Source organism: Entelurus aequoreus, linkage group LG06 (genome assembly GCF_033978785.1).
Source record: "Entelurus aequoreus isolate RoL-2023_Sb linkage group LG06, RoL_Eaeq_v1.1, whole genome shotgun sequence".
NCBI classification, from domain to species: domain Eukaryota; kingdom Metazoa; phylum Chordata; class Actinopteri; order Syngnathiformes; family Syngnathidae; genus Entelurus; species Entelurus aequoreus.
Genome location: NC_084736.1, coordinates 38,132,503 through 38,159,019, shown reverse-complemented (window position 1 = coordinate 38,159,019; position 26,517 = coordinate 38,132,503). Strand labels below are relative to the sequence as shown.

Genomic DNA, 26,517 nt, shown 5'->3' with positions numbered 1-26,517 from the left:
CCTGGCCTTCTTTACAGTTTTGGGTCCATAATGAAAACAACGTTGTCGTTCAGATCGAGAGACATGACAGTTGTGCCTACGACTACCTGGAGGTGCGTGATGGCAACTCTGAGAACAGCCCCCTGCTGGGACGCTTCTGTGGCTACGACAAGCCCGACGACATCAAGACCAGCTCCAACCAGCTGTGGATGAAGTTTGTCTCTGACGGCTCCGTCAACAAGGCCGGCTTCGCCGCCAACTTCTTCAAAGGTGCGCAGTCACGCCATCATCGAGAAGGTGGCCTCCTGGGAGCGGGGGCCCGGCTGGAAGAGTCCTAACTCCTCTTTGTGTTCCAGAGATGGATGAGTGCTCCAAGCCGGACAACGGTCGCTGTGAGCAACGCTGCGTCAACACACTGGGCAGCTACAAGTGTGCCTGCGACCCGGGCTACGAGCTTGCTGCTGACAAGCGCAGCTGTGAGGGTATGTTGCATCCGCCATTTTACTCAGGGAAAATACTTCAAATCAACTTTTCTTTTCATTTTTTGCATTCATGCATTAAAAACACCACAGCACCCACACACACGCTCATGCACGCTCTATTGCAGCGTCTGTGTGGAAACTATGTCTGCATATTTAAAGTTCCACGCAGTACAAATGTATCCATTTTTATTTGTTACACTTAATAAAGTTCCTAGGGTGTCAAACGTATTTTCATTGAGATTCAAGAATATTAATATAGAAAGATGATATTATTAGACAATTGCGTATACATTTGATAATATTTGTTTTATACACTGTAAAAATATTTTAATAATAATATTAATAATAATACATTTTATTTGGTATAGCGCTTTTCATTGTAATCAAATGTTGCCGTAAAAAAATAAACTGCCCAATTTTCCAGAACAGTAGTTAGAATTTTTACAGTAAATATTACTGTTTTTTTTTATTGCATATTACTGTAAATAAAAAAAATTAAAAAGGTACCTTTACTTCACGGTAAAAAAAAAAAAAGGCAGATCATTTGCCAGAATTGTATTGTAAATATACACTGTTTTTTACAGCATGTTGCTGTAAATTTAAAATAACTTTTTTTCTGTAAACTTCTGGCAAAAAAAAGGCACCTTTTATTATTGCGGTAAAAAACTGGCAGATCATTTGCCAGAATTGTATTGTAAATATACACTGGTTTTACAGCATATTACCGGTACTGTAAATAAAAAATTACTTATTTTTACAGTAAAATTCTGGCCCCCCAAAAAAAGGTACCTTATTTTTACGGTAAAAAACTGGCAGACGATTTGCCAGAATTGTATTGTAAATACACACTGGTTTTTACAGCATATTAATGTAAATTAAAAAAAAACGTTTTTTTCAGTAAAATTCGGGCAAAAAAAAAAAGGTACCTTTTTTTTACTGTAAAAAAAACAGTCATATAATTTGCCAGAATTGTTCTGTCAATGTACGGTGGTTGTTACAGCATATTACTGTAAATTTAAAAAAAACATTTTTTTTACAGTAAAATTCTGGCAAAAAAAAGGTTCCTTTTTTTTTTTACAGTAAAAACTGCCATATCATTTGCCAGAATTTTATTGTAAATATACAGTGGTTTTTACAGCATATTACTGTAAATTAAAAAAAAAAAACTTTTTTACGGTAATATACTGGCGAAAATACACGATTGTTGTTTTACAGTGTATTACTGTAAATGGAAAAAACGGTACAACAGTTATTGTTTTTTTAGGTAAAATTCTGGTGTCTGGGCTGCCATTTTTTAAAAGTCTAAAGTTGTTGTTTTTACGGTGTATTACTGTAAATGTATTATTTTTTCAATGGTAAAGATCTGGCGACTGACCTTGCCGTTTTTCAATGTAAAATCTACAGTTGTTGTTTTTACGGTGTATTACTGTAAATGGAAAAACAGTAACGCAGTTTTTTATACAGTAATATTCTGGCGACTGAGCTGACATTTTTGTTTTTGTTTTTGCGGTGTATTAGTGGAAATGGAAAAACAGTACAAGTTTTATTTCCAGTAAAGTTTTAGTTGCCAGTTTTTTACCACAAAATCTTGATCATTTTCACAGTCTACAATTTCATGGACAACTTGCTCTAAAATCATAAGTCAAGCAGATATTTAAGTATTTATTTTTATTCCAACAAAACATTTTTGGAATATATTGTATTATAATATTTGTTGCAATCTTAGATAATATTAAAGTTTAATATTTCATCCATTTTTTCTGTCAAAATAGAAAGAGCGTATACATTTAGTAGGAAAAGATAAAGTACTTTTATTGATTTATTTATTTTCAGGATTTTATGGGCCATATAAAATGATATGGCGGGCCAGATCTGGCCCCCGGGCCTTAAATTTGAAACCTGTGCTATAAACGATTAATTAAAGCGACATAATCAAAATATAATCAGGACTTTTAGACATATCCTGAGTCCAAAGACTCCTTTTGCGTCCAAAAGAGAAGAAAACAATTTGTCCCCCTTACAGTTTGAGCCGCGTTCTTGAAGTTCCCCAAACTTCCCTTTAATCCTCAAACAACTGATTTATACTTTATAGTTGTCTCATCATGATCAACGTTATCTAAGCGGGTTTGACTTTATTCTTCTGCTGTGCCTCTCTTAAATGGGATCAGCGTAGAAAGTGTTCCTGCTAATGCTACAACCTTGTGGTTGAATTGGGGAGAAAAATATAGCTGGGACATTGCACACAAACTGGTGAATTAACAAAACAAAACATAATCACTTTATAATTAAAACAATATGGTACTGTTTTATATTTCTGGCCTAAATGAAGCATTTTAAGCGTAATAATCCCAGGTATTATTATTATTATTATTATTATGAGGTGATTATTAATTTACTTGTTCATTTACTGTTAATATCTGCTTATTTTCTGTTTTAACATGTTCTATCTACACTTCCGTTAAAATGTAATAATCACTTATTCTTCTCTTCTTTGATACTTTACATTAGTTTTGGATGATACCACACATTTAGGTATCGATCCGATACCAAATAGTTACAGGATCATACATTGGTCATATTCAAAGTCCTCATGTGTCCAGGGACGTATTTACTGACTTTATGAACATAATATGAATTTTAAAAAAGGAAAAAAGATTTTGTGACAATAAAAAATAAACTAGATACACTCTTGTATGTAGTATCATTACAGTGGATGTCAGGTGTAGATCCACCCATGGCGTTTGTTTACATTCAGGAACGCTATCTTTTGTTAGCCGTGACGCCGGAGAGCTATTGTATCCTCCTAGGGCAGTGGTTCTCAAATGGGGGTACGCATACCCCTGGGGGTACTTGAAGGTATGCCAAGGGGTACGTGAGATTTTTAAAAAATATTCTAAAAATAGCAACAATTCAAAAATCCTTTATAAATATATTTATTGAATAATACTTCAACAAAATATGAATGTAAGTTCATAAACTGAACATCAAATCAAGTAGGCTATCCATTCATTACCATAAACCCAGAGTTTCCCCCATGCCATGATGGTTTGACCCTCACTAAAATGTCTGTCAAAAAGAACTGTGAAAATAAATGCAACAATGCAATATTCAATGTTGACAGCTAGAATTTTTTTTGGTCATGTTCCATAAACATTGATGTTAAAGATTTATTTTTTTTGTGTAGAAATGTTTAGAATTAAGTTCATGAATCCAGATGTATCTCTATTACAATCCCCAAAGAGGGCACTTTAAGTTGATGATTACTTCCATGTGTAGAAATCTTTATTTATAATTGAATCACTTGTTTATTTTTCAACACGTTTTTAGTTATTTTTATATATTTTTTCCAAATAGTTCAAGAAAGACCACTACAAATGAGCAATATTTTGCACTGTTATACAATTTAATAAATCAGAAACTGATGACATAGTGCTGTATTTTACTTCTTTATCTCTTTTTTTCAACCAAAAATGCTTAGCTCTGATTAGGGGGTACTTGAATTAAAAAAAATGTTCACAGGGGGTACATCACTGAAAAAAGGTTGAGAACCACTGGCCTAGGGTGTGTAGTGAAGCATGTCTAGCTATTCCTCGTTCTCCAGTGATAATGATAATTGTAAAAAACATACAATATTTGTCACCATGGAGGCCAGGATTAGTTATTTAGAAGTAGCTAAAACACTGCCGACTGCGGATGTATGTTAGCCGCTAGCTAGCCAGCCATGTCTTAAAGCACCTCTTCCTGAGGGTGTTTCAGTGTTATAACTTCACCTTTATCTTTACTTTTTACACCAAAATGCGTTCGTTCTCCCTTTTCTGTCTACACACTGTTTCTGCTTGTAAGTACTCTGTGTGTGTGCGTTGCCCAACATGCTCCTCTGCTCGTAAAACCAGCAATGTCACGATGTGACGACGCGCCGTCATGCCCGGGAACCGGTACTTTTCAAACAGAGTATAGTACCGTTTTTGATTCATTAGTACCGCAATACTATAGTAGTACGTGTATACCGTACAACCCTAGGTTTTAGCTATGAAAATCATTGATTTATAATCAATGGTTCCTACTACACAGAAATGAATTGACCAAGAGTGAGTAGTTGAAAAATAGTGCTCCAATAACAAGTTGGTACCTTACCATGGACTTGTGTAGGCCCAGATGCTTCATGTTTACCTGGAACAAAGCAGACTCTTTTTGAGGAGGACTACAGCACACTGGTCATTACATAATTCATCCCGAGAGTTCCCAAAACCGGCGGTCAGGGATGAATACGGGATGGCGTGCATTAAAGTTGCAAGGCGGTCAGATCCAAGCTGTCACATCTGCTCCTTGTCTCTCCTGTGCAGCCGCCTGCGGAGGCTTCATCACCAAGCTGAACGGCTCCATCACCAGTCCAGGTTGGCCCCGGGAGTACCCGCCCAACAAGAACTGCATCTGGCAGCTGGTGGCCCCCACACAGTACCGCATCACTCTGCTCTTTGACGTCTTCGAGACTGAGGGCAATGACGTGAGCACTTGGGTTATTATGAATCGACGCGGGGTGGGTTTGTTCTGTTCTCCTTTTTTTTCTCCCACCGCACACGTCTTGCTACTACAGTGGAACCTCCATTTACCAACTTAATTGGTTCTTGAACAAGTCATGGCTATTAGCTCTCCAATCAGCTAAACTGACTCAATAACTCCCCGGTGACGTTTTGGTGAATTTACTGAGGAATTTGTGAAACTGAAACAATACAAAAATAATGCCATTGAAAGTTAATAATACCAACACAGACACTAATCGTTTTAGCATGTTAGCTAATGCTAACGACCATCATACAAAAATGCATGAAAACACTCCTACAGACATCACACAGGGGACGGTTTAGTAAGTAAGAATTGTTTTAGTTATATTGTAAAACTTACAAACGTCGCTTGCACTGACGAACAAAGAATCCATACGAGTAGGAACGCTATGGATGGTTTGAAAACAGAACGGCTCTTGTACTTCCGGTTCAAAGCTCAGTCTAGACAGAAGGGCAATGCAGCACCGCCGCAACTGCAGCGAGTGAACTGCAGTTGGCGCCATAGCACAAACAATAACACACCTTTTCAGTGTCTTTGCATGTTTTAAAAAAAAACTAAAACTATTTGCATCATGTCCGTCAGCGAAGAAAAATCCATAAATTAGCCGCATCGTTTTATAAGCCTCAGAAGCCAAAGCGTAGGAAAACAGTAGCGGCTTACAGCCCGAAATGTATGGTAATTGGTTCTTGAACAAGGTTCGTAAATGGAAAAGTTTGTATAGTGAATCACATTTCTCCATAAGAACCAAATAGGCATAAATAATGGGTTCCTACCTCAACAAAAGTCCATATTTTAGTGTAGGTTTATACACTTTCAACACAATATAAAGTGCGATACAGCAGGGGTTCTTAATCTTTTTGACCTTGGGGCCCAACTTTTCCACTACAGAGGGTCCCGGGGCGCCACTCACATATTAACATTGAATTAGTAAACATACTCTTGATTTTTATCATATTCAATAATGATACCTAACCTACTTACAGGATAAATAAACCTTGTCAAATGATAATAAAGCATGTGTTAGATAGATTGTGCTAAACAACGCTAAAATAAATAAATTATATCTAAATTAATTATAAATAATACTAATTTAATGTTTTTTTTTTTTTAAATAAACAGTCAATAAATTAAAAAAATAAATACAGTTTTACCACTTCAATTATACATATTGAATTAGTGAACCTACTCTTGATTTGAATTATATTCAGTAATTATATCTAATTCTTTTTTTTTACAGTTCAACAGGATAAATAAACCTTCTCAAAGCGAGTATTAATCACAACAAATGATTATCAAGGCTTAGCTCAGGCTGTTTAGAGAGATAAAAACTCATCAAATATACTGTTAGGATCCGCTGCTCGGATCACAGTTTGTTTACATTTTAGTGTCACGTGTGTTTGTTTCTGTTGCCATGACGGCAGATTTTGCTCACCTGCCTCTGGTTAGCGTTCGGGACGCGCACCTGTTGCCCGAGCGCTAATCAGAGGGCTATTTAGTCTTCGCCCAGGCGGCACTCTGCCTGGCTTCCTAATTTGCTTTTACGCAACAGTTAACGACCACTTTGTTTCCTGCTAGTTTTCATGCTAGGTTAATTTTGCTTGCTAGCTCCCACGCTAGTCCCGTTGTTTTTTGTCTTCCGTGCTATGAGCACGTTTTTGTTTTTTCCTGTCTGATTTATTTGCTGAAATAAATCATTTTCCTACCTGCAAGCTGTGTCCGAAGCCGTCTGCATCTCTGGGAGAACACCTCGCACCACGATGCGATCAGGTCGTTACATATACTGCAAAATAAAAATAGATTGTGCTCAACAGCGCTAAAATAAATACATTATATATAAATTAATAATAAATAACTCAAATTTAATCTTTTTTAAATAAACTGTCAATAAATACATAAAAATACAGTTTTACCACTTCAGTTATACATTTTGAATGCAGCTGGGATAGGCTCCACCACCCTCGCGACCCTGAGAGGGACAAGCGGTAGAAAATGAAGGGATGGATAGTGAACATACTCTTGATTTTAATTATATTCAATAATGATATCTAACTACTTACAGTTTAACAGGACAAATAAATCTTGTCCAATGATGATAAAGTGTGTATTAATCACAACACATTATTACCAAGGCTTATGTCAGGCTGATTAAAGAACTAAATGCATAAGAAGAGACTCATAGATAACTGATTCAAAATCAATTATGTCGTGATAAAATCAATCAATAATGAATATGTGTCTTTACTAAACCTTCAAAAAAATGTAAGTGCAAATAAAAATACAGCTTCACCACTTTAGTCATAATTTTTGCGCTTAACAAACTTCTCTATGACTTTAGCTCCAGACTTCTTCTGTTTGATGTTGTCATGACTGCCACAAGTGGTGGAAAAGTGTATTACAACTGAGTACTGCTGCGGCACATATGGACCACAGCTGAGAAACAGATCTTTTTTAGCGGCCCCATAGATTGTGCTCGCGGCCCATTGTTGGGCCGCGAGCCCTATGGTCAAGAAACGCTGCTATACAGTACTGCATATCAGACAAACATGACAAGGAGGATCAACTTTCTCGTTATTAAAATGCCAAGACAACAAGCTGAACGGTAATCTATGCGCACACAGAAGTACCTTTGGTGCCCTCACAAAGGATCAGAGATCCTTCACTGTAACAACCATTTTGCTACAACAATAAACATTTGAAAAAGTAAAATCTCTTCACATTAACATTGGTGAAGGAGGAGCAGTCAGACCGAGGGAGAACGGGGGGTGCGGAGTGTGTGTGCCTCGAAAGAGGCGCCACTGAACGAGAGTAGTTCTTCTCCCCTGTCCTTTGGCATATTTCTCCAGAAAAGTCCGGTCTCATCACAATTAAAACTTGCTGTGCTATGAAGCATACTTCTGAGCGCCATTCATGTACTCCTCGCATGTATAGTGGTGGTCAAAAGTTTACATACACTTGTAAAGAACATAATGTCATGACTGTCTTGAGTTTCCAATCATTTCTACAACTCTTATTTTTTAGTGATAGGGTGATTGGAGCACATACTTGTTGGTCACAAAAAACATTCATAAAGTGACATCACATGGACAAAGATAAGACTTCTGGAGGAAAGTTCTGTTGTCAGATGAAACAAAAATGGAGCTGTTTGGCCACAATACCCAGCAATATATTTGGAGGAGATTACGTAAGGCCTTTAATCCCAGGACCACCATTCCTACCTTCAGGCATGGTGGTGGTAGTATTATGCTCTGGGCCTGTTTTGCTGCCAATGGAACTGGTGCTTCAAATGGGACAATGAAAAAGGAGGATTACCTCCAAATTCTACAGGACAAGCTAAAATCATCAGCCCGGAGGTTGGGTCTTGGGCGCAGTTGGGTGTTCCAACAGGACAATGAACCCAAACACACGTCAAAAATGGTAAAGGAATGGCTAAATCAGGCTAGAATGAAGGTATAAGAATGGCCTTCCCAAAGTCCTAACTTAAACGTGTGGACAAGTCCATGTCAGAAAACCAACACATTAAGCTGAGCTGCACCAATTTTGTCAAGAGGAGTGGTCAAAAGTTCAAGCAGAAGCTTGCCAGAAGCTTGTGGATGGCTACCAAAAGTGCCTTATTGCAGTGAAACTTGCCAAGGGACATGTAAGCAAATATTAACATTGCTGTATGTATACTTTTGACCCAGCAGATTTGCTCACATTTTCAGTAGGCCCATAATAAATTCATAAAAGAAGCAAACTTCATGAATGTTTTTGTGACCAACAAGTATGTGCTCCAATCACTCTATCACAAAAAAATAAGAGTTGTAGAAATGATTGGAAACTCAAGACAGCCATGCCATTATGTTCTTCACAAGTGTATGTACACTTTTGACCACGACTGTAGTCTTTTTAAAAAAAAAAAACTCCTGGACAGTGATTCCCTTGAAGAAACAAGTTGTAAAGACACACGCTGAGCAGTGACTAGTAGTGTAGTGCAAGTGAGGTTTCCTGTGACACAAAATGAATGAAACATAAACAAAGGTAATTTTGGCTCCATCTAAAAGTTTGCAAATAGAGGGGTTGGTAAAGCGAGGTTCCACTGTACCACCTTTCTTACGTTTAGGAAAACATTGTAGGAACTTAATCGACCTTTCTCCGTCCCGCCTCAGGTGTGCAAGTACGACTACGTGGAGGTGCGCAGTGGACTCTCGGCCGACTCAAGACTACACGGGAAGTTCTGTGGCGCAGAGAAGCCGGAAGCCCTCACCTCGCAGTACAACAACATGCGCATCGAGTTCAAGTCTGACAACACCGTGTCCAAAAAGGGCTTTAAGGCGCAGTTTTTCTCAGGTGAAATAACCCCGCCCCCTCGCTGCCACCTGTGGTTCTGAGTGTGTGCTGTGCCCTCAGACAAGGACGAGTGCTCCAAGGAGAACGGCGGCTGCCAACACGAGTGCGTCAACACCTTCGGCAGCTACAGCTGTCAGTGCAGGAGCGGCTTTGTGCTGCACGAGAACAAGCACGACTGCAAGGAGGGTAAAACCTTATTCCTGTCCTCCGCTGCTGGTCCTTGTCTAAACCCTGTCTTTTCGCAGCTGGCTGCGACCACACGGTGACCAGTGTGAGCGGGACCATCACCAGCCCCAACTGGCCCGACAAATACCCCAGCAAGAAGGCGTGCACCTGGGCACTGACCACCACGCCGGGCCACCGCATCAAAATAGTACGTCAGCATTCTTTATGGCCAAGAAACACATATGAAGACGAAGAGAAACATATACTGTGGAACCTCCATTTACAAACTTGGCGTACTAGTATATAGGCCACACCCACTACATTTCAATACATTAGTCGCACGGGACTATAAGCCGCAGATATATATACCTTGTGAAAGGAGTTATTTACATACAAAGTTTTTTTACATACCTTAATTCTTTCCAAACAGTGACTGTAACACGGCAGTAAACGGCTGATCAAACAAAACAGAAGTCATGGTCATGGATCCACTGACTGCCCAATCAACTAAACAGACTCAATAACTCCACGGTGACGTTTTGGTGAATTTACTGCGAAATTTGTGAAACTGAAACAATACAAAAAGAATCGTAAGTTAATAATACTAACACTGACACTAAACGTTTTAATGCTAAAGAAGCTCATACAAAAATGCATGAAAACACTCCTACAGACAGTAATTATGAATTGTTTTAGTTGTATTGTAAAACTTACAAACGTTGCTTGCACTGATGAATAAAGAATCCATACAAGTACAAACGCTATGGATGGTTGGAAAACGAAACGGCACTTGTACTTCCGGTTCAAAGCTCCGTCTAAACAGAAGGGCATGCAGCACTGCCCCAACTGCAGTGAGTGAACTGGTACAGAAGATGGCGCCATAGCACAAACAATAACACACCTTTTCAGTGTCTTTGCATGTTTTTAAAACAAACAAAAAAAATGTGCATCATGTCCGTCAGCGAAGAAAAATTCAGAAATTAGCCGCACCGTTTTATAGGCTGCAGCGCGCAAAGCGTAGGAAAACAGTAGCGGCTTACATTCCGGAATTTATGGTAATTGGTTCTTGAACAAGGTTCGTGAATGTAAAAGTTTGTATAGTGAAGCACATTTAGGTTGTATATACATGTGTATATCCTACATAAATAATGTATGAATACATTAGATATCTATATATCTTATAGACTGTATCTCTGTTGCTGCAGCAGCAGAGAGTTTATTCTGTCTTGACACTTTGTATTGATATTTTGTATTACATTCTTCCCTTAAATGATCATGTTTACAGTGATTGTTTTATATGTATTTTTTATGTATCTCGCTTTGGATAAAAGCGTCTGCCAAATGCTTAAACATAATCATATATAAATACCGGAAAGTCTTTATATCAGCTAAAACCACCAATCTCTTTCACTGGATTCAGAATAACACCAAATTCTGTCTTACCCAACAATGTTAGTATTTGAACATTGTTACTTGAAGACTTATTCCTGCTTACAATTGTACTGTTAAGAAAGTATTGTCTTATACTTTGCATAAAATGAGAATGCATCATAATCAGTGGCGGCTGGTGAATTTTGTTTTAGGTGGGGCTGAAAGTTTGTAAACCAAACCCCTGTAGGGGGGTCATCCTCCCCCAGAAGATTTCTTTGTGATTTTCACATACAAATGAAGCATTCTGGTGCATTGTGACAAAATAATGAAGACAAAATAGAACATTTCATAGGTTTGCAGAGAACTATATACAATATGCATACTGAAGGCATGATGCCACCATAGGTTTGCAGAGATGCGGCTACAATTTCAGTACTATTGAAGACAACTCTGTGGTAATATTCTTTTCACAAAATACAATCAATAGTACGTTAATGTTAAATCTTACTTGTGAAAAGTAATCCCCCGATTCCTATTTTCAACAGTCCGCTCATTTGAGCAGGAAAACGCTGAACACCATCTTAATTTTCTACCTGTCGACTGTCAGTTTAGGCTGCTCGCCGGCTCCTCATCACCACTTCAAGATGGCGGCCCAATTTCTCGCGTCACAGCAGCCAATGCCGCGTCTACTTATAAGACGTCTATGCTTAGCATGCTGTAGTTAGCACACATGTTAAATGTTAGCATTTTAATGTTAGCATGCTAACGTTTCAGGCGAGCTCTGTAGCTCTTTTTGTACATCCATCCATCCATTTTCTACCGCTTGTCCCGTTACACCTAAAACTCACAGATTCTGACACTCGGCACCATCTCCAACCAGAGGTCCAGGGCACAGATAGCAGGCCCATCAAAATGTTGTAGTTTCTAATTGCGACGGCCCTTGATTGACTTTACAGCATCTGCACCAACTGAAGACCTTCTTCATTTATTGTTGCTGACATTCTGAACATTTCACCATGATTTTGTCTCCTTTTCCCCTCACCGTTGCAACAACCAAAGGGTTGGACTAAGAATTTACAGTAATGATTGAAATACTCTAAATATTACATGAATGTGCCGTTACTACATGTTATTACATTATAACTGCATGGTTACTACATTGTTACGACACAGTTACTACATTAATACTATGTGGTTACTACATTATTACGACATGGTGACTTCATTATTACTATGTGGTTACTACAATAATTACTACATGGTTACTACATTATTACTGCACGGTTACTACATTATTACTATGTGGTTACTACATTATTACTACATGGTTACTACATTATTATGACATGGTTACTACATTATTGCTATGTGGTTACTACATTATTACTACATGGTTACTACATTATTATGACATGGTTACTACATTATTGCTATGTGGTTACTACATTATTACTACATGGTTACTACATTATTACTACATGGTTACTACATGGATACTACATTATCACTGGATGGTTACTACATTATTGCTGCATGGTTACTACAATTTTACTACATGGTTACTATGTGGTTACTACATTGTTACTACATTATTACTACATGGTTACATTATTACTACATGGTTACTAGATGGTTACTACATGGTTACTACGTTAAAACTACATGGTTACTACATGGATACTACTTTATTACTACATGGTTACTACATTATTACTACATGGTTACTACGTGGTTACTACATGGCTACTACGCTAAAACTACATGGTTACTAGATATTACTACATGGATACTACATTATTACTACATGGTTACTACATTATTACTACATGGTTACTACATTATTACTACATGGTTACCACATAGGGACGGCATTGCGTAGTGGGTAGAGCGCCCGTGTCAGAAACCTGAGGGTCGCAGGTTCGCTCCCCGCCTCTTACCATGCCGTTGTGTCCTTGGGCAGGACACTTCCCCCTTGCCCCCGGTGCCGCTCACACCGGTGAATGAATGATGAATGAATGATAGGTGGTGGTCGGAGGGGCCGTAGGCGCAAATTGGCAGCCACGCTTCCGTCAGTCTACCCCAGGGCAGCTGTGGCTACGAAAGTAGCTTACCACCACCAGGTGTGAATGAATGATGGGTTTTTAACATGTAAAGCGACTTTGGGTACTTAGAAAAGCGCTATATAAATCCCAGGTATTATTATTATTATTATTATTACGACATGGTTACTACATTGTTACCATGTGGTTACTACATTATTACTACATGGTTACTACATTATTACAACATGGTTACTACATTATTACTACATGGATACTACATTATCACTGGATGGTTACTGCATGGTTACTACATTATTACTGCATGGTTACTACAATTTTACTACATGGTTACTATGTGGTTACTACATTGTTACTACATTATTACTACATGTTACTAGATGGTTACTACATGGTTACTACGTTAAAACTACATGGTTACTACATGGATACTACATTATTACTACATGGCTACTACATGGTTACTACATGGTTACTACATATTACTACATGGATACTACATTATTACTACATGGTTACTACATTATTACTACATGGTACTACATTATTACTACGTGATTACTAGATGGTTAATACGTGGTTACTACATGGTTACTACACGGATACTACACGTTACTACATAGCTACTCCATGTCACTACACGGTTACTACATGGCTACTACATGTCACTACATGGTTACTACGTGGTTATTATGTGGTTAATGAGCTGTCCCCTCGTCAGGCCTTCAATGAGATCGACATGGAGGCCCACCTGGAGTGTGCCTACGACCACATTGAGATCTACGACGGCAAAGACGGCAAGGCTCAGACTCTCGGCCGCTTCTGTGGCACCAAGAAGCCGCCGCCCATCACGTCCAGCGGGAACAAGCTCTTCATCCGCTTCTTCTCCGACAACTCCGTGCAGAAGAAAGGCTTTGAGGCGGCCCACTCTGCAGGTACGTCCACTACACCCACTCCACTATGTCCAAAATGCCTCCTGAAGGATGAAGCTTCTTTTGCTTTTTTGGGGGGCTTTTTTTGGGGGGGGATCGCACCACACTTAAAAGGTGCAAAGAGCAAAAAGTGTGACAGGTCTATTGATATCAGATATAGACAACAAGTATGGGATGATATCATCTAAAATGTCCGATACAAGCAGTTGACTTGTGTAAAGGTGGGCGGCCATTTTACATCTCAAGGATTCAGTCAAGTCGTTGACAAAAGGGAAACATGCAAGGATCTAGCGGCTACACAACAGCTAAGCATGGGTAATAATAATAATAGAACAACATGGCACAGGGGTTAGTGCATGTGCCTCACAATACGAAGGTCCTGAGTAGTCCTGGGTTCGATTCTGCGCTCGGGATCTTTCTGTGTGGAGTTTGCATGTTCTCCCCGTGACTGCGTGGGTTCCCTCCGGGTACTCCAGCTTCCTCCCACCTCCAAAAACATGCACCTGGGGATAAGGTTGATTGGCAACACTAAATTGGCCCTAGTGTATGAATGTTGTCTGTCTATCTGTGTTGGCCCTGCGATGAGGTGATGTCTTGTCCAGGGTGTACCCCGCCTTCCGCCCAAATGCAGCTGAGATAGGCTCCAGCACCCCCCGCGACCCCAAAAGGGACAAGCGGTAGAAAAATGGATGGATGGATGGAACATTGCAGTGTGAAACAATAATGTATACATCTTACACGTACAACGTCTCCAAGGCATATTACAGAATATTATGTAACAAGTGTGTCCGCAGCGGTCACCTCACTGCATCATGAGCTTAATTTAATACATTTTTGTCGGCAAAAAAAAATGACCACTCCACTTCAACGTAAAGACAACGTAAGTCCATATAGAGACGGGTTAGTGTTTTTCATACTAACTAATGACTAATGGCTCATTTCCCTTTATGAGGAGATCCAACCTAATAAAAGTATGATTCATGTATCCCATCAATAGCGGAAGTAAAACAGTTGTATCTAATGGCAACCACAGAAGCAGAAAAAGAACTTACAAAGTCAAGTAAAAATAAATACCGGTATTAAATATGATAAATGATAAATGGGTTATACTTGTATAGCGCTTTTCTACCTTCAAGGTACTCAAAGCGCTTTGACAGTATTTCCACATTCACCCATTCACACACACATTCACACACTGATGGCGGGAGCTGCCATGCAAGGCGCTAACCAGCAGCCATCAGGAGCAAGGGTGAAGTGTCTTGCCCAAGGACACAACGGACGTGACTAGGATGGTAGAAGGTGGGGATTGAACCCCAGTAACCAGCAACCCTCCGATTGCTGGCACAGCCACTCTACCAACTTCGCCACGCCGCCCTGTATTGTATTTTAGAGACGTACAGAAATTATTTTGCCCAAACGGATGCTCCTTTAAATATTCCTATTACGCACTAAGCCAGTAGGTCACCTTAAAGGAAAACTGACAAGAATCTTGGCCTTTTCTGTGCCTTCTAAAGAGTGAAAAACTGCTAGCACGAGGCGGCTAACAATCCATATTCTACTCTTGTGTTTATAAAGAAAGCTCTCTAAAAGAATCTCCAAAAAGGTTTCGTATACACATTGTGACCATGTAGTAACCATGTAGTAACACATAGTAACATGTAGTAACCATATAGTAACCATATAGTAACCTGTAGTAACCATATAGTAACATGTAGTGACCATTTAGTAATAATGTAGTAACATGTAATAATGATGTAGTAACCATGTAGTAACCATGCAGTAGCCATATAGTAACATGTAGTAATCATATAGTAACATATAGTGACCATGTAGTAATAATGTAGTAACATGTAATAATAATGTAGTAAGCATGTAGTAATAATGTAGTAACCATATAGTAACATGTATTGACCATGTAGTAATAATTTAATAACATGTAATAATAATGTAGTAACCATGTAGTAACCTTATAGTAGACATGTAGTGACCATGTAGTAATAATGTAGTAACATGTTGTAATATTGTAAGAACCATCTAGTAACATGTAGTAATACGTAGTAATAATGCAGTTACCATGTAGTAATAATGTAGTAACCATGTAGTTATAATGTAGTAACCATGTAGTAACATGTCGTAATGTAGTAACCATGTAGTGACCATATAGTAATAATGTCATAACCATGTAGTAATAATGTATTAACCACGCAGTAACATGTAGTAATAATGTAGTAACATGTGGTAACAATATAGACAATATAGTAACATGTAGTGACCATGTAGTAATAATGTAATAACATCTAGTAATAATGTAATAACCCTGTAGTAACATGTAGTAACTGTATAGTAACATGTAGTGACCATGTAGTAATAATGTAGTAGCATGTAGTAATAATGTAGTAACATGTTGTAATATTGGAAGAACCATCTAGTAACATGTAGTAATAATGTAGCAATAATGCAGTAACCATGTAGTAATAATGTAGTAGTAATGTAGTAACCATGTAGTAATAATGTAGCAACCATGGAGTAACCATGTAGTAATGTAGTAACCATGTAGTGACCATGTAGTAATAATGTCATAACCATGTCGTAATAATGTATTAACCACACAGAAACATGTAGTAATACTATAGTAACCACGTGGTAGTAATGTAGTAACCATGTAGTAACCTGTAGTAATAATGTAGTAACCGTGTAGTGATAATGTAGTAACATGTAGTAATAATGTAGTAACCATGTAGTAATAATGTAGTGACATGTAGTAACTGTGTAGTAACCATGTAGTACTAATGTAGTAACATGCAGTAAGATGTAGTAATATGTAGTGACATGTAGTAACCGTGTAGTAATAATGTAGTAACCACATATTAACCATGTAGTAACCATGTAGTAACCATGTAGTAATAATGTAGTAGCCATGTAGAAACATGTAGTAACCATGTAGTAGCCATGTAGTAGCCATGTAGTAACCGTGTAGTAACCATGTAGTAACCACATAGTAACCATCTAGTAATCATGTAGTAATAATGTAGTAATCATGTAGTTTTAACGTAGTAACCATGTAGTAACCATGTAGTAATAATGTAGTAACCATGTAGTTTTACGTAGTAACATGTAGTAACCATGTAGTAACCATGTAGTAATAATGTAGTAACCATGCAGTAACAACGTAGTAACCATGTAGTAACCATGTAGTAATATTGTAGTAGCCACACAGTAACATGTAGTAATAATGTAGTAACCACATAGTAACCACATAGTAACCATGTAGTAATATTGTAGTAACCACGCAGTAACATGTAGTAACCACATAGTAACATCTAGTAACCATGTAGTAATAATGTAGTAACCATCTAGTAACCATGTAGTATTAATGTAGTATCCATGTAGTAATAATGTAGTAACATGTAGTAATCATGTAGTAATATGTTGTAACCATGTAGTAATAATGTGGTAACCAAGCCTTAACATGTAGTAATAATGTATTAACTATATAGTACCACATAGTAGTGTGTAGTAAGAATGAAGTGGCCGTGTAGTAACAATGTAGTAGCCATGTAGTAACCACATAGTAACATGTAGTGATAATGTAGTAACCATGTAGCAATATTGTAGTAACATGTAGTAATAATGTAGTAACCATGTAGTAACCACATAGTAACATCTAGTAACCATGTAGTAATATGTAGTAACCATGTAGTATTAATGTAGTATCCATGTATTGATAATGAAGTAACATGTAGTAACCATGTAGTAATAATGTAGTAACCTGTTGTAACCATGTAGTAATAATGTAGTAACATGTTGTAACAATGTAGTAATAATGTGGTAACCAAGCCGTAACATGTGGTAATAATGTGTGTGACAATCATTGGTACTTTAACTTTAACTTTAATGTAGTAACTATATAGTACCACGTAGTAACGTGTGGTAAGAATTAAGTAACCGTGTAGTAACAATGTAGTAGCCATGTCGTAACCACATAGTAACATGTAGTGATAATGTAGTAACCATGTAGTAACCATGTAGTGACATGTAATAACATGTAGTAATGTAGTAATAATGTAGTAACCATGTAGTGACATGTAGTAACTGTGTAGTAATTATGTAGTAACTACGTAGTAACAATGTAGTAACCGTGTAGTAATAATGTAGTAACATGTAGTAATAATGTAGTAACCATGTAGTAACCATGTAGTAACATGTAGAAACATGTAGTAATAATGTAGTAACTATGTAGTAATAATGTAGTAACCATGTAGTAATAATGTAGTAACCGTATAGTAACATATAGTAATAATGTAGTAACATGTAGTAATAATGTAGTAACTATGTAGTAATAATGTAGTAACATGTAGTAACCATGTAGTAACACGTAGTAACCATGTAGTGACATGTAGTAACCATGTAGTAACCACACAGTAACATGTAGTAACCATGTAGTAATAATGTAGTAGCATGTAGTAACCATGTATTAATAATGTAGTAACTATGTAGTAATAATAATGTAGTATGTATGTAGTAATAATGTAGTAACCATGTAGTAACATGTAGTAATCATGTAGTAACATGTAGTAATAATGTAGTAACCATCTGGTGACATGTAGTAACCATGTAGTAACGACACAGTAACATGTAGTAATAATGTAGCAACAATGTAATAATAATGTAGTAACCATGAAGTAATAATTTATTAACAATGTACTAACCACATAGTAACATGTAGTAAAATTGTGGTAACCATGTAGTAATAATGTAGTAATTATTGTAGTAACCACATAGTAATAATGTAGTAACCATGTCGTAACAATGTAGTAACCATGCAGTAATAATGTAGTAACCATGTAGTAACACGTAGTAACAGCACATTCATGTAATATTTAGAGTATTTCAATCATTACTGTAACTTCTTACCTGGTCACATGTATTTTACAGACACCTAAAGTGAGAACTAGTATTTAATGATTGAGTCAGACCAGGTTTCCAGAGTATTGTGACTATTCAAAGTTCTCGGCTTGGTGCCACAACCTTCATGCCAGGAACTTTTAACCCAGCTTGAACTTTGACTAACTCACAGACGACACAGCAGTTAGCACGGTACAAAAAGTAGTTCCTCTGTGTTAGCGCCTACATAACAATGTCACTATACTTTGATGTTAATGGAGCGTGGTTTATTTGTGTTTTATAGGCGGAATACATGATTTACCTGAATCGTTAGCCGCCTCATGCTAGCAGTTTTCCCCTCTTTAGAATGCAGAGAAAAAGGAGCGACGTGTGTGTTCTTGTCTCATGTAAGGATTGCAGTTTTCCTTTCAATGCCAAATGGCTGCCCGTCATTACGTGTACTCACACACTGAAGTATTCACAGATGGTATTTCTTCATAATCGTTTTGATAAATAAAGTTTACAGCTTTCAGTTTCAGTATCTCCTGAAGTTTGAGAAAGTGTCAAGAAGTTGAGAACTACTGCTTCATGCTCCAGTCCAAACTGCAAACATGTCCCTATTTCTTTAATTTACTGTTTCTTAACCATAGGGCTGCATGTGTAATACACTTTTCCACCACTTGTGGCAGTAAGGACAACATCACACAAGTACTCAGGTGTAATACACTTTTCCACCACTTGTGGCAGTAATGACAACATCAAACAAGTACTCAGAATCAGAATCAGCTTTATTGTCATTACGCAGGGTAACGAGATTGAGGCCATTCCATACAGTGCGATAAAACAAGTGTACACTCTATACAGAGGGTGAAATGAATATGTACATGAATATCTACATGAAACAGGGTGGTTGGTGGAATGGGTTATTGCACCGAAGAGAAGGCAGTTATGAGGGTCAATGGGGAAGTCTGTTCAGGGTGGTTATGGCCCTGGGGAAGAAGCTGTTTTTTAGCCTGTTCGTCTTGGTTTTAATGCACCTGTAGCGCTTCCCAGAGGGCAGCAGGTGGAACAGGTCAGAGCCAGGGTGGGTGCTGTCCTTGATGATGGCACTGGCTCTGTTGAGGCAGCGGGAGGTGTAGATGTCCATCAGAGAGGGGAGAGGGCGGCCGATGATCTTTTGAGCCGTCTTGACCACTCTTTGCAGCCTCTCCCTGTCTGCTGCAGTGCAGCTGCCGTACCATACTGTAATACAGTAGGTCAGCAGGCTCTCGATGGACGAGCGGTAGAAGGTCAGCAGCAGGTCAGGCTTCAGGTTGTACTTCCCGAGGACTCTCAGGAAGTGTAGCCGCTGCTGAGCCTTCTTGATGATTGCTGTGGTGTTGACTGTCCAGGAAAAGTCGTTAGAGATGTGGACTCCAAGGTACCTGAAGGTGTGGACCCCCTCCACACGCTCGCCGTTGATGTAGAGGGGGGCAGGGTCGGTGCTGCTCCTCCTGAAGTCGACGATGATCTCTCTGGTCTTGCTGGTGTTGAGAGCGAGGTTGTTCTCCGAAGACCAGGCCGTCAGCTTCAGGACCTCCTCCCTGTAGGCAGCCTCGTCTTTCCCCTGGAGATGAGCCCGACCACTGTGGTATCGTCAGCAAACTTGACGATAAGTTGTCACTGTGGGCTGGACTGCAGTCATGGGTCTAGAGGCAGTAGAGGAGGGGGCTCAGCACACAGCCCTGTGGGGAGCCGATGCTCAGCGTGCGGGTGGATGAGAGGTGGGGGCCAAGTCTCACATTCTGGGGTCGGTCCGTTAGGAAGTCCCTTATCCAGGCGTTTGTGAGAGGGGGGAGGCCAAGAGTGTCCAGTTTATTGCAGAGTCTGTCCGGGATTATTGTATTGAAGGCAGAACTATAATCCACAGAGAGCATCCGGACGTAGCTCTGCTGCTGCTCCAGGTGGTTCAGAGCAGAGTGGAGAGCAACAGCTATGGCGTCCTCTGTGGATCTGTTCGCCCGGTATGCGAACTGGTGGGGGTCAAAGTCTGGAGGGATATGGTCCTTGATGTGCTAGAGAACCAGTCTCTCGAAGCACTTCATGAGGGCCACTGGTCGGTAATCATTCAGGCTGGTGATGGGAGACTTCTTCGGCACCGGGATTATTGTAGATGACTTCAGGCAGGATGGGATGACTGCCTGAGCCAGGGAGAGGTTGAAGATCCTGGTGAGGTGGGGAGCGAGCTGGTGGGCGCACGCCCTGAGCACCTTTCCAGGTACTCCGTCTGGTCCGGCAGCCTTCCTGGGGTTCACAGCCAGGAGCACTCGTCTGACACTGTGCTCCTGTACAGTGAGTGGAGTGGTGCCGGAGCCCGGTGGGGGCGGGGGCAGGGCTGGAGCAGATGAGTGTCGCTGGGGGGTATCGAAACGGGCAAAGAAACAGTTAAGCTCCTCTGCCAGTGTCGCACTCTGATCCGCAGTTGTCACATTGCAGCCTCTGTAGTTCGTGATGTCATGAATGCCCCGCCACACCTCCCGCGAGTTATTGCTGGACAGATGGGACTCTATGCACCTCCTGTGGTCCGTCTTTGCTTTTTTAATCCCTCTCTTCAGGTCGGCTCTAGCAGCACTGTACAGTGCCCTGTCCCCTGACCTGAAGGCTGCGTCGCGGGCCCTGAGGAGTGTGCGGACCTGGCTGGTCATCCAGGGTTTCTTGTTGGGGTAAACCCGGATGGTTTTTTCCACAGTCACATTCCCGATGCAGAACTGTATGTAGTCCAGCACCGTTCCTGTGGCTGTCTCCAGCTCCTGTTGTTGGAAGAGGTCCCAATTCGTGTGTTGGAAGCAGTCCTGAAGTTTGGGGAGTGCATCGTCAGGCCAGGTCATAACAGTCTTTGTGATGGGCATGGCCTGGCGTCTGAGGGGGGTGTAGGTAGGAGAGAGCAGGAGGGAAAGATGGTCTGACTGTCCAAGCTGGGGGAGGGGTGTAGCTCTGTACGCGTGCTTCACGTTGGTATACACGTGGTCAAGGGTGTTCTTGCCCCTTGTAGAACACTTCACGTGCTGGTAGAACTTAGGGAGTACAGTCTTTAGATTGGCCTTATTAAAATCCCCTGCTATGATATGAACACCGTCGGGGTGGGCCCGCTGCTGTTCGTTGACGGTGTTCAGCAGAAGAGAGAGCGCTGTGTTTACTTTGGCGTCCGGTGGAATATACACAGCCGTGATGATAACAACAGACAGCTCTCTCGGGAGAAAAAAAGGCCGACATCTAACAGACATGTACTCCACGTCCGGGCAACAGTGCTGTTCAATGATTGTCCCGTTGTTGCACCAGTTCTCATGCACGTAAATACAGAGCCCCCCTCCTCTGCTTTTACCGGGGTCCTTAGTTCTGTCCCGGCGGAGCAGAGTGCGGCCAGCTAGCTGCATGCTAGCATCGGGTATGTCCGGGTGAAGCCAGGTTTCGGTGATAATCATAGCACAACAGTCCCGAACATAGCGGTTTCCAGCGAGTTGTAACTCCAGGTCGTCCATCTTCTGTACAAGGGATCTGGCATTGGAGAGGAACAGGCTCGGTAGAGGTGGCTTGTGGGGTTGTTTCCTAAGCCTGAGCAAGACGCCGGACCTGCGGCCACGCTTCTGCTTCCTCTCCCTCCTCCGTCTGCGCCGTCTCCCAGACCCGACAACAAACCACGGAGAGCCCGGTGCTCTTGCTATGTCGTCTGGGATGTTGTACTCGTGGTGAAAGTCGCTCGAAACAGATATCTGGTGCGAGTTCCCAATATCCAAGAGTGACTGGCGGGTGTACCGGGTGTTTGCAGTACAGGTGGTGCACAAAAGGAAAAAAAACAAGAAGAAAAGAAGGAGGAAAGAGCACTGAAAAGGAGAGCCGTGAGCCGCTGCGTCTGTGCGCGCCGCCATCTTGGGGGAAAAAAAAATGGTGGTGTAATACACTTTTACACCACTTGTGGCAGTAATGACAACATCCACAAGTACTCAGGTGTAATTAGGGATGATGTTTGATAAGAAATTATCGAGTTCGAGCCTATTATCGAATCCTCTTATCGAACCGATTCCTTATCGATTCTCTTATCGAGTCCAGATAGGTTGTTGTATATGGAAAAAAACAAAATATTTGGTTTACTATAGTATTACCATATCTGAGTTATTGTGCAGAAATGTGGGGAAATAACTACCAATGTGCGCTACATTCGTTAACCGTGTTACAAAAAAGATCAATTAGACTGATACATAATGTTGGATATAGAGAACATAAAAACACTTTATTTATTGAGTCAAAAATATTAAAGTTCGATGATTTGGTAAAATTGCAAAAAGCTAAAATGATGTGGAATTAAATGATGGAATGGATTAAGTAAAGAAGTTAAACATTGTACTGATAAGATCCAGTTTAAGAGGTTGTTCAAATGAATAGTGCTTACAAAGAAGAAGAATTATGAGAAATACTTTCAACCTTATTGAAAATAAGATATTCTTCATCTCAGTATATTAATAATGACTGAATTAATTAATTACATATAACAAAACTTTTGTATATACTAATTCACAGATATTTTATTATATAAAGGTCAGTAAATGATGTATATATTTGTCGGATCATGTTTTGTTTTGTTATGTTCTGTTAGTTTTGGACTTCCTTAGTTGTTTTGTGCACTTCGGGTGTTTGTTTTAGTCACCATGGTTACTTATGATTTTCACCTGCCTTGTACGCGCACCTGTTGCTCATCAGAGACTCCATTTAAGCCTGCCTTTTCCGGTCACTCGTCGTGGCTTCATTGTTTGCATTTGCAACAGTTACGTTGGCATTCTGGTTTTCGAGCGCATGATTCCTGTGCTAAGTTACCTTAGCTTCTAGTATTCCTGTGCTAAGTAAGGTTTTGCTTTAGCTTCTCGTGCGAACGGCACACTTTCCTTTTGTTTCGTTCCTGTCTGTTGTAATGTGTATGATTTATGAGAAATAAATCATCTCCTACCTGCACGCTTTGGTCCGGAGCCGTCAGTTTTGCGTCCCGGGAACGAACCGCAGCACGCTGCACCCCACCGTGACAAATGACTAAGCTACGTGGCGTCATTTCTTGTGATGTCCTACGGGGCATTTCTTGTCGGGACGGGATTCGTTCCCAGGGATTCGAATAAAGAACCAACCTTTTTTCTTTACTATAGAGGACTCGGTTCTTTTCTTATCGAACAACCGGGAAAACCGGTTCCGAGCATCATCCTTAGGTGTAATACACTTTTACACCACTTGTGGCAGTAATGACAATATCACACAAGTACTTAGGTGTAATACACTTTTACACCACAGGTGGCAGTAATGACAATATCAAATAAGTACTCAGGTGTAATACACTTTTACACCACTTGTGGCAGTAATGACAATATCACACAAGTACTCACGTGTAATACACTTTTACACCACAGGTGGCAGTAATGACAATATCAAATAAGTACTCAGGTGTAATACACTTTTACACCACTTGTGGCAGTAATGACAACATCCACAAGACTCAGGTGTAATACACTTTTACACCACTTGTGGCAGTAATGACAATATCATGTAAGTACTCAGGTGTAATACACTTTTACACCACTTGTGGCAGTAATGACAATAACAAACAGAAGAAGTATTGAGCTAAAGTCTTAGATACGTTTTTCAAGCGCAAAAATTATGACTAAAGTGGTGAAACAGTATTTAAATTTTATTTTAGTTAATAAACATATTCATAATATTTTTAGCACAACATAATAGGTACATTTATTATTAGCAGTTATTTGAGTGCTTCTATTCCCAATTAGCCTGACCTCAGCCTCAGGTTTATGTGTTCAACAGATAATCATCTTTGTGATGAACTCATGTTTTCATATCATTTGACAAGTTGTAAGCAAGTTAGATATACTTATGGATTTTGAATGTTAATATTTGAGGGGCCCCGGGCCCTTCTGTAGTGGAAAAGTTAGGCTGTGGGGTCAGAAAGGTTACAAAGTCCTGATTTAATTGGTTGAAATTGGTCTTTTGAAATCAGTTCTTCGTTTATTGAGCTGCAACCACTGGAAACTGCCAAAGGGTTCCAAAGACTCGACTCGTACACGAAGGTTGCATGTCTCCTAGGCAACGACCCTTTGACCCCAACTTCCTATTGTAACGCACCTTTCTTTCCACAGAGTGCGGAGGTCGTCTGAAGGCCGAGGTAAAGACCAAAGACCTCTTCTCCCACGCCCAGTTCGGGGACAACAACTACCCGGGGGCCTCGGACTGCCAGTGGGTGATCTCAGCGGAAAAGGGCTACGGCGTGGAGCTCATCTTCCAGACCTTTGAGATCGAGGAGGAAGCGGACTGCGGCTACGACTACATGGAGCTCTTCGACGGCTCCGACACCAAGTCTCCACGCCTGGGACGCTACTGCGGATCAGGGGTGAGACCACCGCCTAAAACCTCATCCTCACTTCCAGTCAGCGCTTCTTACGCAATCGTGCTCCTCCGGGTGTGGGAGTCGCCGTCATAAACATACCAGAGTCCTAGTCTGGAACACTGCCTTTCCACTCATGTCATTTCCACTCAGTCATCCACCTTCATAGCACCCGTGGGAGACGCTCCTCAAAGTAGGAACACCTTCATAGCACCCGTGGGAGATGTTCCTCAATCAAGTTCCTTTTATAGAACGGCTCAGAATAAAGTGACATCATTTAGTGCAAAATAGGTGAGAGCTCGTTATAGTATATATTACTCTGGTGCTACATTAACACTTCTCTACTACCCTCAAGTTATACATACTCGGGTTGTACCAGTACTAGTATATATACTAATAAATCATATTCCGTACTATACCACCTCTAAAAAGTACAGCTGTATATATATATATATATATATATATATATATATATATATATATATATATATATATATATATATATATATATATATATATATATATATATATATATATATATATATAAATATATATATATATATATATATATATAAATATATATATATATATATATATATATATATATATATATATATATATATATATATATATATATATGGCTGTCTTGAGTTTCCAATCATTTCTAAAACCCTTATTTTTTTGTGATAGAGTGATTGGAGCACATACTTGTTGGTCACAAAAAACATTCATGAAGTTTGCTTCTTTTATGAATTTATTATGGGTCTACTGAAAATGTGAGCAAATCTGCTGGGTCAAAAGTATACATACAGAAATGTTAAAGGCCTACTGAAATAATTTTTTTTCATTTAAACGGGGATAGCAGATCCATTCTATGTGTCATACTTGATCATTTCGCGATATTGCCATATTTTTGCTGAAAGGATTTAGTATAGAACAACGACGATAGAGTTCGCAACTTTTGGTCGCTGATTAAAAAAAAGCCTTGCCTATACCGGAAGTAGCGTGACGTCACAGGAGGTAGGATTCCTCACAATTCCCCGTTGTTTACAATGGAGCGAGAGAGATTCGGACCGAGAAAGCGACGATTACCCCATTAATTTGAGCGAGGATGAAAGATTCGTGGATGAGGAATGTTAGAGTGAAGGACTAGAGAGGCAGTGCAGGGTGTATCTTTTTTCGCTCTGACCGTAACTTAGGTACAAGGTCTCATTGGATTCCACACACTCTCCTTTTTCTATTGTGGATCACGGATTTGTATTTTAAACCACCTCAAATACGATATCCTCTTGAAAATGAGAGTCGAGAAAGCGAAATGGACATTCACAGTGACTTTTATCCCC

At 39.8% G+C, this 26,517-nt stretch overlaps 1 protein-coding gene across 2 annotated transcripts in view; it reads left to right on the top strand.

The window, feature by feature from the left end:
- The window catches only part of bmp1a (bone morphogenetic protein 1a), a 177,645-nt gene that overhangs the window by 138,922 nt on the left and 12,206 nt on the right, over positions 1–26,517 (top strand). For both annotated transcript variants that reach the window (XR_009826541.1, XM_062050700.1), the window contains exons 12-19: positions 54–249; positions 336–461; positions 4,805–4,965; positions 9,170–9,350; positions 9,411–9,536; positions 9,596–9,723; positions 13,668–13,881; positions 24,930–25,180. Coding sequence is in view for 1 of the 2 variants with exons in the window: in XM_062050700.1 (XP_061906684.1) it covers positions 54–249; positions 336–461; positions 4,805–4,965; positions 9,170–9,350; positions 9,411–9,536; positions 9,596–9,723; positions 13,668–13,881; positions 24,930–25,180 (1,383 nt within the window). In the remaining variant the exon portion in view is untranslated. The remainder of the gene's footprint in view (positions 1–53; positions 250–335; positions 462–4,804; positions 4,966–9,169; positions 9,351–9,410; positions 9,537–9,595; positions 9,724–13,667; positions 13,882–24,929; positions 25,181–26,517) is intronic.